Source organism: Lactuca virosa, chromosome 2 (assembly GCF_052849685.1).
Source record: "Lactuca virosa cultivar CGN04683 chromosome 2, Lactuca_virosa_CGN04683_v6, whole genome shotgun sequence".
Taxonomy (NCBI): domain Eukaryota; kingdom Viridiplantae; phylum Streptophyta; class Magnoliopsida; order Asterales; family Asteraceae; genus Lactuca; species Lactuca virosa.
The window spans coordinates 90,409,940-90,422,129 of NC_136427.1; the positions used below are offsets into that span (position 1 = coordinate 90,409,940).

The window sequence follows — 12,190 nt, forward strand, 5'->3', positions numbered from 1 at the left end:
AGTTATCGGTTGAAAGATACCGATGAATGGTTACCGGTTGAAAGATACCGATGATGATTACCGGTTGAAAGATACCGACGATGACTACTGGTTGAAAGATACCGAGGACTTGTGTGGTATGTGGTATGATGGGGGAACTCACTAAGCTTTGTGCTTACGGTTTCAGTTTTTGGTTTCAGGTACCTCTTCGTCTAAGGGGAAGGAGTCGGCGGCGTAGCATGGCATCACACACACATATGATTTTCCGCACAGAGTTTTCTGGGATTGTACTCTGATATGATATTTGTTTATGTTGTGGGTTTCAAACATGATACTTGGTTTTATGAGATGACGTGTTTATACAATATTTTCTAGTGAATGTTTTATGAGTTAATTAATTAAAAATAAAATTTTTGGGCTTGAATTTTGGGATGTTACACTTAGGATCCCAATTTTTTGGAAGATAATGATTTTTCTATTCAAAAACACCCTATATATACGATTACATTGAAGTTGTTATTCTTAGGATTTTGGATTGTGTCCTACGATTTACTGTGTTTTCTTCAGCGGTCTTCTTCTCCAATTCCTTTTATCAGGTTCCTTCTTTCCTTTGTTCTCCTTCTTCTTCTCCAATTTCTTGCATTTACTGTGTTCTTATTACATGTTATAGGGCTGTAAACGAACCGAACGAACACGAACGAGGCTTGTTCATGTTCATTCGTTTAAGTTAACCGAACAAATGAACGAACACGAACGGTTAAACGAACGAGTTGTGTTCACTTATGTTTGTTTACGAGTCTCTGTATAATCAACGTTATATCCTCTGTTTGCAACATTCCTGAAACTTGTGTAATCGATGTTCTTAATATGTGAGGGTTATCAACTGTAATCATGAATCAAATACAATGGTATATATCAATGAATGGAACTGGTATATTTCTATACACCATAAAAAAATACTCCTCTACATTGAATTTTTGTTGCATGATGAATGAGGGCAGAACAACATCTATGTATACATTCTCTTTACCTGAAATACCTCTATCCCTACCACTGATGCTCCCCTTCTACTACTTGATATGTTTTCTGATGAGCATCAACAAAAACTATTTATACTTACTTTATTGTCAAGTTTGCATTATGAGGTTTTTCAAAAGTATATATATAACATCATTCATATTTGGATGATAAGAATTTTATTTTATTTTTATAATTTTGATTTTGATTACACACAAAAGACTTTCTACATTATATGGTTTAGACTAAATTACATTCGGCGTCCTTGAGTTATGTCAAAAGTTATAAATTTCGTCCCTAAAACTATATTTTCACTCCGATCCTATGATTTTGAATTGTTCTTGTTTTGCCTATTTTACCCGGTCCATATTAATTACTTGGGTGGGTCACATGTGTTTAACAATCATTAGTTTTTTCACAAACAGAAACATGGCTCAAAGCAACATTACCTTCATAGACCAACTTGATGTTTCAAAAAGTCAATTTACCATGTGAGTAAGAATAATCTGTCTCATGAAAAATATTGCTTATGGATCTTCAACAAAGAATTACAAAACTAATATGATTCTCATTGATGAACAGGTAATAACATTTTTTTAATGAATTTTCTTATAAATTCATTAGAACCACATATAACAATATATGAACTGATTTTTTGTGCATTTAGGGAAGGAAGATCAAGACAGAGGTTACTAATAGATAGGTTGAAAGAATTTAAACTTTGTTTCATGAGTATGGTTGTTACTACATCCAAAATCCACAACTTGGTATTAATCAAAACGAAAATAGTTTTGTTAATAATGAAAACAAAATCAATATTTATATCACAACCAAAGTTACACCATGCAGTCAGTGGACTGGATTACTTTATGGATTCTCTTTTTCAAACTTCAACGCCATTTTGGATGGTGTTTTTATTGAGAACACATCTGTTGAGTAGTTTATATGTTACAATCTAACGATCTATATAACAATATTTTGTTATTTACCATCACTCACCATAACGAAACTTTTATACTAATCTTCCATTTTATCTTATATAATAGATGCTATTGGAGATGTTGTGACATGCTTCCGAATGAAAACCCTTATGAACAAGAAAAATAATTTATCAAAGAGAGTTATTTTGAGCTTGGAAGATCTAGAGTATGTTTACTTTTCGAAATTTTGTGTCAAATTTTACTTTATAATGTCATTTTATATTGTATATTTATTATGTTTTTTTGGCTTTTGTAGAAGCAAACAATAAATGTAACACTCTCGGATGGGTATGCACAACAGTTTGCTGACTATTTGGAAAATAAGAAACAAACTCGTATGATAGTTGTTATTCAATGCGGAAAAAATATTTTATTATAGAGGTTTGTTCATACTATGATTAACAACTTACACCTTATAAAAATTTCAAAATATTATTATTCCTTTTACTATAAATGAATATACCTTTATACCAACTTCATTATGCATCGTTTCTCCGTCACAAATTGCTTCATTACGACTAGGATCTTCATCAATGATCCTATTTTAAAGCAAAAAAAATAACATCTTTATTGTTAAGATTTCTTGTCAAATCCAGTCCAGAAAGCACATCTGCTAATTGTAGAAATGCTTCGTCTTCCATCCTCTACTCTGCAAATGACGATTTTCCTTCATAAGTTTGATCTTCAACAAGTAGATGGGGTTTATATACTTAACTTTCATTTATGAAATATACATTATGTCAAATAGTTTTTGGATTATTTGTACCCTCATATTTCATTTTACTTTTTTTTATTATATAATTTAAACTTACATCAATATTTCTCAGAAAAAAACATTGATTGTTGTCGGTACGATTAACCATATGTGTACTCTATAGTTATTTTGTGTCACAACAGTAGGGCAGAAAGAGGTGTTAATGACCATTAAAGATGAAAAGGTAAGCTATAATTTAAGAATATTATATAAAGTGTAAATTGTAGATTTTTTATATTTATTTCAATGAAAAATATGTTGTTTGATTGCTAGGTTACACATCTGAGGGGGGTTTTTTTTTTTTGTAATTTGATTTTGACAAGTTTGATCTAAATTTGATAATTGAAGTAGGTAGCAAAGATATGTGCTAACAATTTTGAATTTGTATTTCCCTCTAGAAACCAACCGTAGTCTCACAGAACGTTCCCTCATATCTCAGTAGGTCTTAGCATTTCCCCAAATTCAGCTATAAGAAGTCATGGATGCACTTCTTGAATCAATCCTCTAAATTGAATTTCATTTGTTAGTTGGATGTTGTGACCAAAATGCAAGATTTGTGAAAGTTCATTATTATTTATTAGTGTTAACCTTTGGCAAATTATGAAACTAATGATATATTTTTGTTCATAACATATATATATATATATATATATATATATATATATATATATATATATATATATATATATATATATATTAATAATTTCTTTGATCGAAAGATATGTATATGTGATAGGGTGTAGCCTGAAAAATCATATTTTAATTCTTATAAGGAAAAAATACTTTAGAAATTGACCAAATTACAATGTCTGAATTTGATGTTTATGGTTATAGCAATGCACTTTAATTATAATGTTTATCGAATTTCTTTGTAGAATTTAACGTTGCTGGTACATATAACAACTTATTGTTGCTTTTGGTTTTACATTGCCAATATGAAAAGAGCCATATGACCCTCATAGAGGTTGGTACACCGAACAATCAATTCATAAGGCTACTATACAACATGTTTTAATTAATGAGTCGCATCATGTTGTGATAAAACAAAGATCATGTGGATCATTTATATTAGAAATTATTGTATTAAAAAATCAAATTGCTCTGATATAAATATTAAATATTTTTATTTAACAAGTTTGGTTCAAAAACTCTAAAATGAATCTAACATTTTTTATTAAAATTACACCTAAGACAATACCACCTATTAGTATGATATGTATTTAATTTATGTTTCTCACGTTTAACGCGTACCATAAACTAGTTAAATATTAAACCAAAATGTTCAAAATTTCAAAAGTTCATAGTATTTCAATGTTCAACTAATATATTAAAAAATTTTAAAAAATTAAAATTTAAAGTTTTTCTTCAAAATTTTCAAAATTTCTATATTTTCAAATATACAAATACCCAAATTTATTTCTTTTCTTAATATATATTAAAACTTGAATAACTTTTCTTATTAATTGGATGATAAATTGTTGTGCTTGTTAAACTTATTATTAAACTTTTATGCTTCTTTATTTATATTCTTCCGATTAAAGTTAGATTTATAAATTTTTGAATAATTTTCCTAATAATTAATGGTCCCCGATTAATCCCCGCTTACCCGATTAATCCCTAGACCCAGTCCACCGACTAGCTAACGTCTAACGTTTTCTGCAACCTTGATTATTGGTAAAGAAACATAACTACATTGTTATTGTCCGTAATTTTCCATACATATTATATTAAGAGTAATATAGTTTTTCTAATTAAACAAATAACAACATAATCAAATTCCTTCCCCCCCTCTCCTCGATATGAATTCCGTCGCTCTGGCAACCAAACACACCATGGAATGGAATTTCGGATTCCAATTTTCCGTACTTAACCAAACACGCGATGGAATGGAATCTCGGATTCCAATTTTCCATACTTGTTAAGATTCACGGGGTCCATCAAAAGATTGAGTTCTTCTCAAATTCCAATGAAGACCATCATGGATGCTATGCAAGAAATCACTGGTGGAATCGCCTCTACACGCGGTGGGAACTGGCCACGCCGCCATGCTACACACCAGCGCGTCTCCCGGAGCCAATTGTTTCCTGTCCTTACCGTCAAAGGACGCCCATGCATGGCCTCGGCTGTTTAAAGGTACTTGAATCCTAAGTGTTACATGTTCGGGTAGTATTAGAGGTCGGAATGATAACGAGTGTGGACAAATCGGTGTGAATAGAATCCCTGGAACCTGTATAAACATAAGGGTAAAATCGTCATTTCATAAAAATAAAAAATGTCTTGCGTTTAAAAACGTACTTGTGGATGGACCATTGAGCCACCGGCTGCAAGGGAGTATGCGGTGCTTCCGGATGTTGTTGATAAGATCAAGCCGTCTCCTTGAACCGTTGTGACAAAGGAGTTATCAGAGTAACATTCAAGATTTGTAAGGAAGGAGGAAATCCCACGATCAATTGTCACCTCATTTAGCACAAGTATCGGCCCTTCATTTTCATTTTCATTTTCACTTCCTTCTCGAATCACATGGCACTGTAAACGGTGTCGTAGTGTGATGCTGATTGGACCTTCTAGTATTGATTTTAGGCATTCTTTGTAGCGTTCACTATCTAATTATGGTTAAAGTTAAAGATCACTTACTTACTTATCATCGCATGCTAAGGGCATTTACTTCTTTTGCACACACAAGGGGAATCGAGACGGAAGGGACTCCTAGTACTTCCTTTCTTGGAGGGCATTTAAGTCTTTTTCCACAGATTTTGGGTAGGACAATAAACTATTCATATTAGTCTCACTCCAAGATGAGGGCATTCACGTCTTTTGTACATTTGATAAATCACATGTTACATTCTCTTGGATGGGACAAAAAAATTGTTTTTTTTGTCCTATTAGTACCCGTCTGAGTCCTTTCTAGGGTTATTTTGAGTGACGAGGATGAAAAGGGCATTCACATCTTTTTGCATAGACGAGAATCAAGTTCCACCAATTTTTATACTTTTGACATTGGTCCCGGTCTACAAGGCCGTCATTCTTTCTTGAATTATTTTGGGTTATGAGAATGAGGAGGGGTATTCACGTCTTTTGCACAACATTTCCACCTTTTTGGGTGTGACAAAGATTGCAATTTTTGTCCCATTGACAACAGTTCGAGTAGTACAGATGTCATTTTTATTTTATAGGGCTATTTTTGGTGATGAGGATGAGAAGGGCATTCACGTCTTTTTGCACAAACAAGAGATAGAGAAGAACTGTGAACAGAAAAGGATACAAAATGGAGTCATGAAACCCAAGGAACCCAAAGAAAATGGAACAATTGGAGGAACAGGTCCTTTGAACTTTGATGCAGCCTACAAAAAAAAGGTAAAGATACTGAACAAACTCATCCACATTTAGGGTTCCAAACAACATAACTTACTAAAAATAAAATAAAAATTAAAAAAATATTCTAATAATATGATTCATTTCATTCCAAAAGTAATATTATAATAATAATATACCCAAAGCACTGTCCCATCTCCTCCAAGAGTTACTACAAGATCAACTACCTCATGCAAATGCCACATCTCCTTATCTGTAAAGTCATAACACAAAATAAAATTTCCCAATTATTTCAACCTTCAAAATAAAATTTATGAATCTATAAAATATAGATGAAATTGACTCACCATCTATCCATGATTGTGCAAAGTTGAAGTATGAGGATTCTTCTAGAAGTTCATTTCTTACTCGTGGTTCAACAAATATATTCATACTTCTCTTTTCCTTCAACCAACTGGAAATTCAAATGATCACCAAATATATTCATACTTCTCTTGTTACATACTTTAACAGAAGTCTTTGACTAATAACCATATGCCAAAAATACCCTTTAAGAAGACAATTGAAGTCATAATAATACCTGACCATTTCTGCACAAAGGATTTTGACTGAAGTTGAATTTGGTTTTGTCAAGATAAGCACAGTCTGAGGAGGAGTTTCCCACTTCAAAGAAATCTGAATTATAAAATGTAAACAATATAATGCATTTCATCATATTCCTTATGAAAATACAAACAAAGACTAATATAGTATTAGGGTAAAATGCAAGAAATACATAAACATATTTTCATAATTAAATTAAAATATACCTGTTTACTGCTACGTTCTGCTGTGGTTATATTTCCCTTCTCAAAGGAGACAATGTCATGTTTATGCTGATCATCTTTTTTACTTTTGCTACACCATTTTAGTTTAAATGATGCCTGAATATGAAAAGACATTATTAATAGATTAAAAATAGAAATGATGAATAAAATGAATGTTGCAGGAAATTGAGGGAACTGGTTATTGAACACTAATTCTGAAAAGAGGGGTAAAATGGTCATTTACGGTCATTCAGATGGGTTCATTCCGGACAAAAAAGGAACAACTTTTTTTCATTTTTACTACTTACTTCATACAGACCTCATTTATCGCAACAAATGCATCATAAAACCAATATGAGTCGAGTCTTGATTATGGTGTATCATTAGATAAGTTAAGTGCCTAAGTTAGGTAACTAATGAGACATAAAACTGATGAAATGACTAAAATGCCCTTATAGTAAGCATCAGAAGAAGATTAAGTATGACTTTTCTCATTCGACCAGGATCAATACTAGAACATTGATCAAAAACTTAAAGTCATATTTTCAAAGCCTACTTAAGAGCTAACAACTCCCTAAAATCTAGGGTTTCTTTCAGTTTATTTGTTGAAATGACTAAAATGCCCTTATAGTACCTTACGAGTAATTTTGCTGTGAATATTAGGGTAAGAGTCGGGTCCCCTGTCCCTAAGAACCTCATGAGAGCAAATCCCATTTTCCCCACAACACCTTTGAGATTTTTCACCAGTTTCAGGCTCAATTGCAAGGTGCTCAATGGAGTCTGAGCCTCCTACTTTTTGCTCAAAGTTTCCTGGATTCTCAGCAAATGTTGGACCTAAAATGAAAGAAAAAAATGGTTTTGTGAATATATATTTCGATTACTAAGAAAATAATGAGTCAAAAAAACTATAGGTGTTCCAAATAAGATGCTAGTAAAGCTTTGCCATAATGGTAAGATGTCATGATATACAGAGTGAATGCAAAATTCAATAAGATGCACATAATAATATGTTTAAAATAGTGTTGTTGACTTTTTTTCATGGATATTCTTATGATCTTATAAGAGTTCCAAATAAGATACTATTAAAGCTTTGCCACAATGATATAAGATGTCGTGACATACAGAGCAAATTTCAAGATTCAATAAAATGCACATAATTATATGTTTTAGGGTAAATTATAAAAAAATGGTCCCTGAGCTTTCTGATTTTACCATTTTTAGATCAAAATTGAAACATTTTTCAACTTTGGTTCTTGTTTCAAGGTTTCACATCGATCTTGGAACCTTGTTTTTAAGGACCCAAATGAAAAAGGTTTCAACTTTGGACTAAACATGGTAAAAACCAGAAAGCACAGGGACCATTTTTGTAATTTACTCTATGATCTGTTTGGCAAAGGCCAAATTTTATATCTACCCTTTTTTCACGGATATTTTTACAAAGCGGATTAAAAAACCTATCCAATTATAGCAATGTCATCCCATAACTAAATAAAGAAAGCAAGATGTCATAATAAACAAATAAATGAAATCAAGTTGCTATTTTTTTGGATTTAATTAACCCTATCTATTTTGAATGTTAGGCATTAGTGAATTTCAAAGTGGTGCTTATGTGTCACACCTTTTTGTTCCAATTGAAGATTCTTTTCTCTTTCCAATTCATATTTGTGTTTCCATTCTGTAGCCTCAGCTTGAGCAGCAGCTTTAGCTTCTGCTGCTTCTCTTAAAACCTTGCCAACAGCTTATGAATGACATAAACCACAAGGATCAGACACGAACCTTATTCTTTACAAAAGCATCCTACTTTTATTTCACCTAAATGAAAGCAATCATACTTCTCATGGCTTCTGAAAACTCCACAAGCTGATCTTCAATCCCATCAACAAGTGGAAGTGGCTGCTCAACAATTTCTTTTATAGCTTTCTCTAAGTTTCCAAGAGGAAGGAAATCGTTTACACCATTCTCTTGTGCAAGATTATGTGCATTCGCCTATTCAAAATTGAATGAAATTTTGGAAGATAGTAAGTGGAAAAGAAGGAGAAGGACTCTACAAAAGTTAAAAGGCAACAAATAGCAGCATAATTTCAGTTATTTATTTAGTATAGCATGCTACTTCTATTTCTTCCAATTGTAGCATTGTATTTGAAAAATCTACCCGATTATAACAATGTCATCCAAATACAAAGCAACTTTTATTGTTATAATTAACTGGAATTTTCAAAGTATGGTGTCCTAGTAAGAAAATTTTGGAAATACAATGTTGTAATTGGGTTACTTTTTAAATGTACGATGTCTTCATAAGAAGAAAATTGGAAGCACAATGTTGTGATAGAAAGAAATGAAAGTTAAGATGAAATCAAAACAAATAAAAGAAAGCATGTTATTGTTTCTTGCATTTAGCCTTTAGTAAAATACACCCAATTTTAATGCTTCGAACTCTCAAGATACCCACTTTATTGCTTCAAATAAAACAAATACAAGTGGTTCATATAAGTGAAACTCCCAAGATTCCCATTTTATTGCTACAAACCCCATAGATCATTAATTGAATAGATCACCTCCAATTCAATAATGAAAAAATAGGAGAATCTTGTGGATCACAATCAATATCATCATCATGATATAATGACAAAATGGGCGAGTAAGTAATCATAGCTTGTATATTTTCAAAGAGAAATTAAAATGTTGTAATCTTCAGGAAACATCCCAAACGGAAATTGTTGAAACTGTTTGTAACTTTGTCCTAAAAGGCTAAAATGCTATTTGCAAATTACTTCTTCCATCTCCGTTATTATTATCATTATTACTTACTTCAATGTTGCATATGAATCTAATATGTGGAATAAGAAGTAATATACTAATATCTTCCTCGTTATTAAGGCTGATTTGTTTTTAGGATAAAGATTGTATCTTCAAATAAGTTAGGATAGTGTATTCATGTAGATGAGGAACTTAGTGATCATATTTTTCTGATTTCATGTATGGCAGTGTACATATTTAGTATGTAAATTTGGAGAATGCTTAATAGAAATTTGAAATAAATATTAAGCTCATAAAACAAAACATAGGTGGGGTAATCTTGATGTCATTGTATGTTATACTGCCCTTAAAACTAGTATGGCAGGAATTGGATTTGTTTTATGTAGCTCAACAGGAAGAATTGATAATCAAAAGTTATATACAAGATACTACCTTCATAGGAACCTAGATAAAAGAAACTCAATATCTAATGTCTCATTTATGTAAAATCTTAGTGGATGGCATTGTTCCTACATTATTTTAATCAACAAAATGAACAGTTCTTGATCATCCTCAAGTTAGAAGCAATGTTGACAAATAATCATTTTATCTTGTTCCAAATATCAAGTACAAAAGATAACCATCACATGATATTCGAGTCCAAGAATAAACTTCAAAAAACAACAAACATCTATAGTAGGCAGCTCTGAACAATCCTAATCAGAATAAAAGCAGAAAACACATAACCCTAACTAACAAATCACCAATATATCAATCAGAAATGATTCAAGTTGAAATCGTCTGATTTAACACCAAAATTGAAGAAAGATAGATACATCGTAGACAAAACCTGTACTGTAGAGTTAACATTCGAACGCTTCATGGCTGTTTGATCGAGAGAGAATTGCGACCGAAAGTGGTATAGTTAGAGTGCCTTTCTCGGAGATTCGAGAGAACCCAGTCGCGATTTACATTGAATGGAGTTAATAGAAGTGTTATTCGGATTTCTCAATCAGCTCAACTTTTTTAAAGCAACATTGTAATTGTTCACGTAATCACGTGGGTGGTTGTGGGTCAAGAGACGGAAAAGTTGTTTGGAACCGAGATGGGGCAAGTTGATTTCTCGGGTTCTAAATTAAACACAAAATTTCAATTTACGAAAAGATAATTTCCAATGAAGTACAACAATAGGTTGAATCAAAACTAGGTTGTTTGATAGTTGTTGGTTGTTCTCTGACAAAGTACTATTTGGAAAGTGTTGTACTATAAAAATTTTGATTGAAAAAACATTTGACTTTGCTGAATGATGAAAAATGATCATATTATCTTGTTATTTTATATTGTAATCAATAAAGTTGATGAATAATGAATAATTATAAAAACATACAAATTATCATACAAAAACAAAATTACACGATAATCACTAAAAAATCCAAATACAAATTGTCATACAAAATAATTAAACATAAATCGATTAAAATCCAAATATAATGTTGATTACGTTGTTTTTAGTTTTTTGTTATCAAGTTGATGTTATGTTGTTATTCTTTCTATCCATTTTAATTTATTTATAATCCAATATGTGATTCTTGACCCGGTTTATGTGTGATAGTGGTGGGATAAATGTGATTTTTTTATAATAAATTATGATGATGGTGGTCTTGTCCCAAAAAAAATATGAATTAATCCAATAAAAATGAATTTAAAAAATTAACTAAAAAAATTAATAATCCAATAAATTAGTATTTATTGATATATAAATATTATATATTATATATAATATTTATTAATATATAATAATCCAATAAAAGAGAATTAAAAAAAGAATTATTTAAAAGAAATTAATAATCCAATAAAATAATATTTATTAATACATAAAAATTATATATTAAAAATAAAATTTATTAATATATAATAAGCCATTAAAAAATAATAATCCAATAAAAAAGAAATTAAAAAAATGATTTAAAATAAACTAATAATCCAAAAAAAGAGGTAAGGTTTGGAGCATAATTGTCTTTTCAACCCATTCAATCAGAAAGATATGGTATTCGAGTGAGGGGAATGCTCCCGACATTTTCTTTCCTTCTGTTATTCGTTATTTTTTTACTAGCTTTCCAACGCTTAGATTTTTTACAAAAAATTACTTTTTTTAATTTAACAACGGCTACCACACACACACACACACACACACACACACATATATATATATATATATATATATATATATATATATATATATATATATATATATATATATATGAGTAGGATCAAATGAGAACACCAAAAATGTTGAGAACGCGAGAACAGTTCTTCACCAACCAATTTATAAGGTAAATCAGTAATTTATATTTAATTGATCCCTGAATATCAGGTATGTGACCCACTTGTTTCACCTTTCTCTCTCCCCTATGTATACGTTTTCCCTCTCTGTTTCTTTAACCTAGCCGCCAACACAAAGGGAGAATGCATTCTACAGCCTTCATCATCTTCTACCTAATTCATCAGGTCAAGCAACAAAGTCATCTTCAAGCAATTGTACATCACTGTGATCATCTTCCTCACAACCGAACACCATGGAACCCAAATCTATACAACTCTTTTCT

The 12,190-nt window shown here is 31.1% G+C and overlaps 1 protein-coding gene across 2 annotated transcripts; it reads right to left on the minus strand.

Moving 5' to 3' along the window:
- Positions 1-4,398: 4,398 nt before the first annotated feature.
- On the minus strand, positions 4,399-10,657 carry LOC145159278 (NAD(H) kinase 1-like). Of its 2 annotated transcripts, none has more exons than XM_079078216.1 (11): positions 10,435-10,657; positions 8,681-8,834; positions 8,467-8,586; positions 7,483-7,682; positions 6,852-6,965; positions 6,623-6,717; positions 6,390-6,496; positions 6,222-6,295; positions 5,993-6,071; positions 5,026-5,333; positions 4,399-4,957 (listed from the first exon to the last, which is right to left on the minus strand). In XM_079078216.1, the coding sequence occupies exons 1-11, from the start codon at positions 10,465-10,467 to the stop codon at positions 4,649-4,651; spliced, it is 1,593 nt and encodes a 530-aa protein (XP_078934342.1). In that variant the 5' UTR covers positions 10,468-10,657; the 3' UTR covers positions 4,399-4,648. The 2 variants fall into 2 exon arrangements, with proteins under 2 accessions (XP_078934342.1, XP_078934343.1); XM_079078217.1 differs by having other exon boundaries at positions 10,421-10,656.
- Between the last annotated feature and the right edge of the window lie 1,533 nt (positions 10,658-12,190).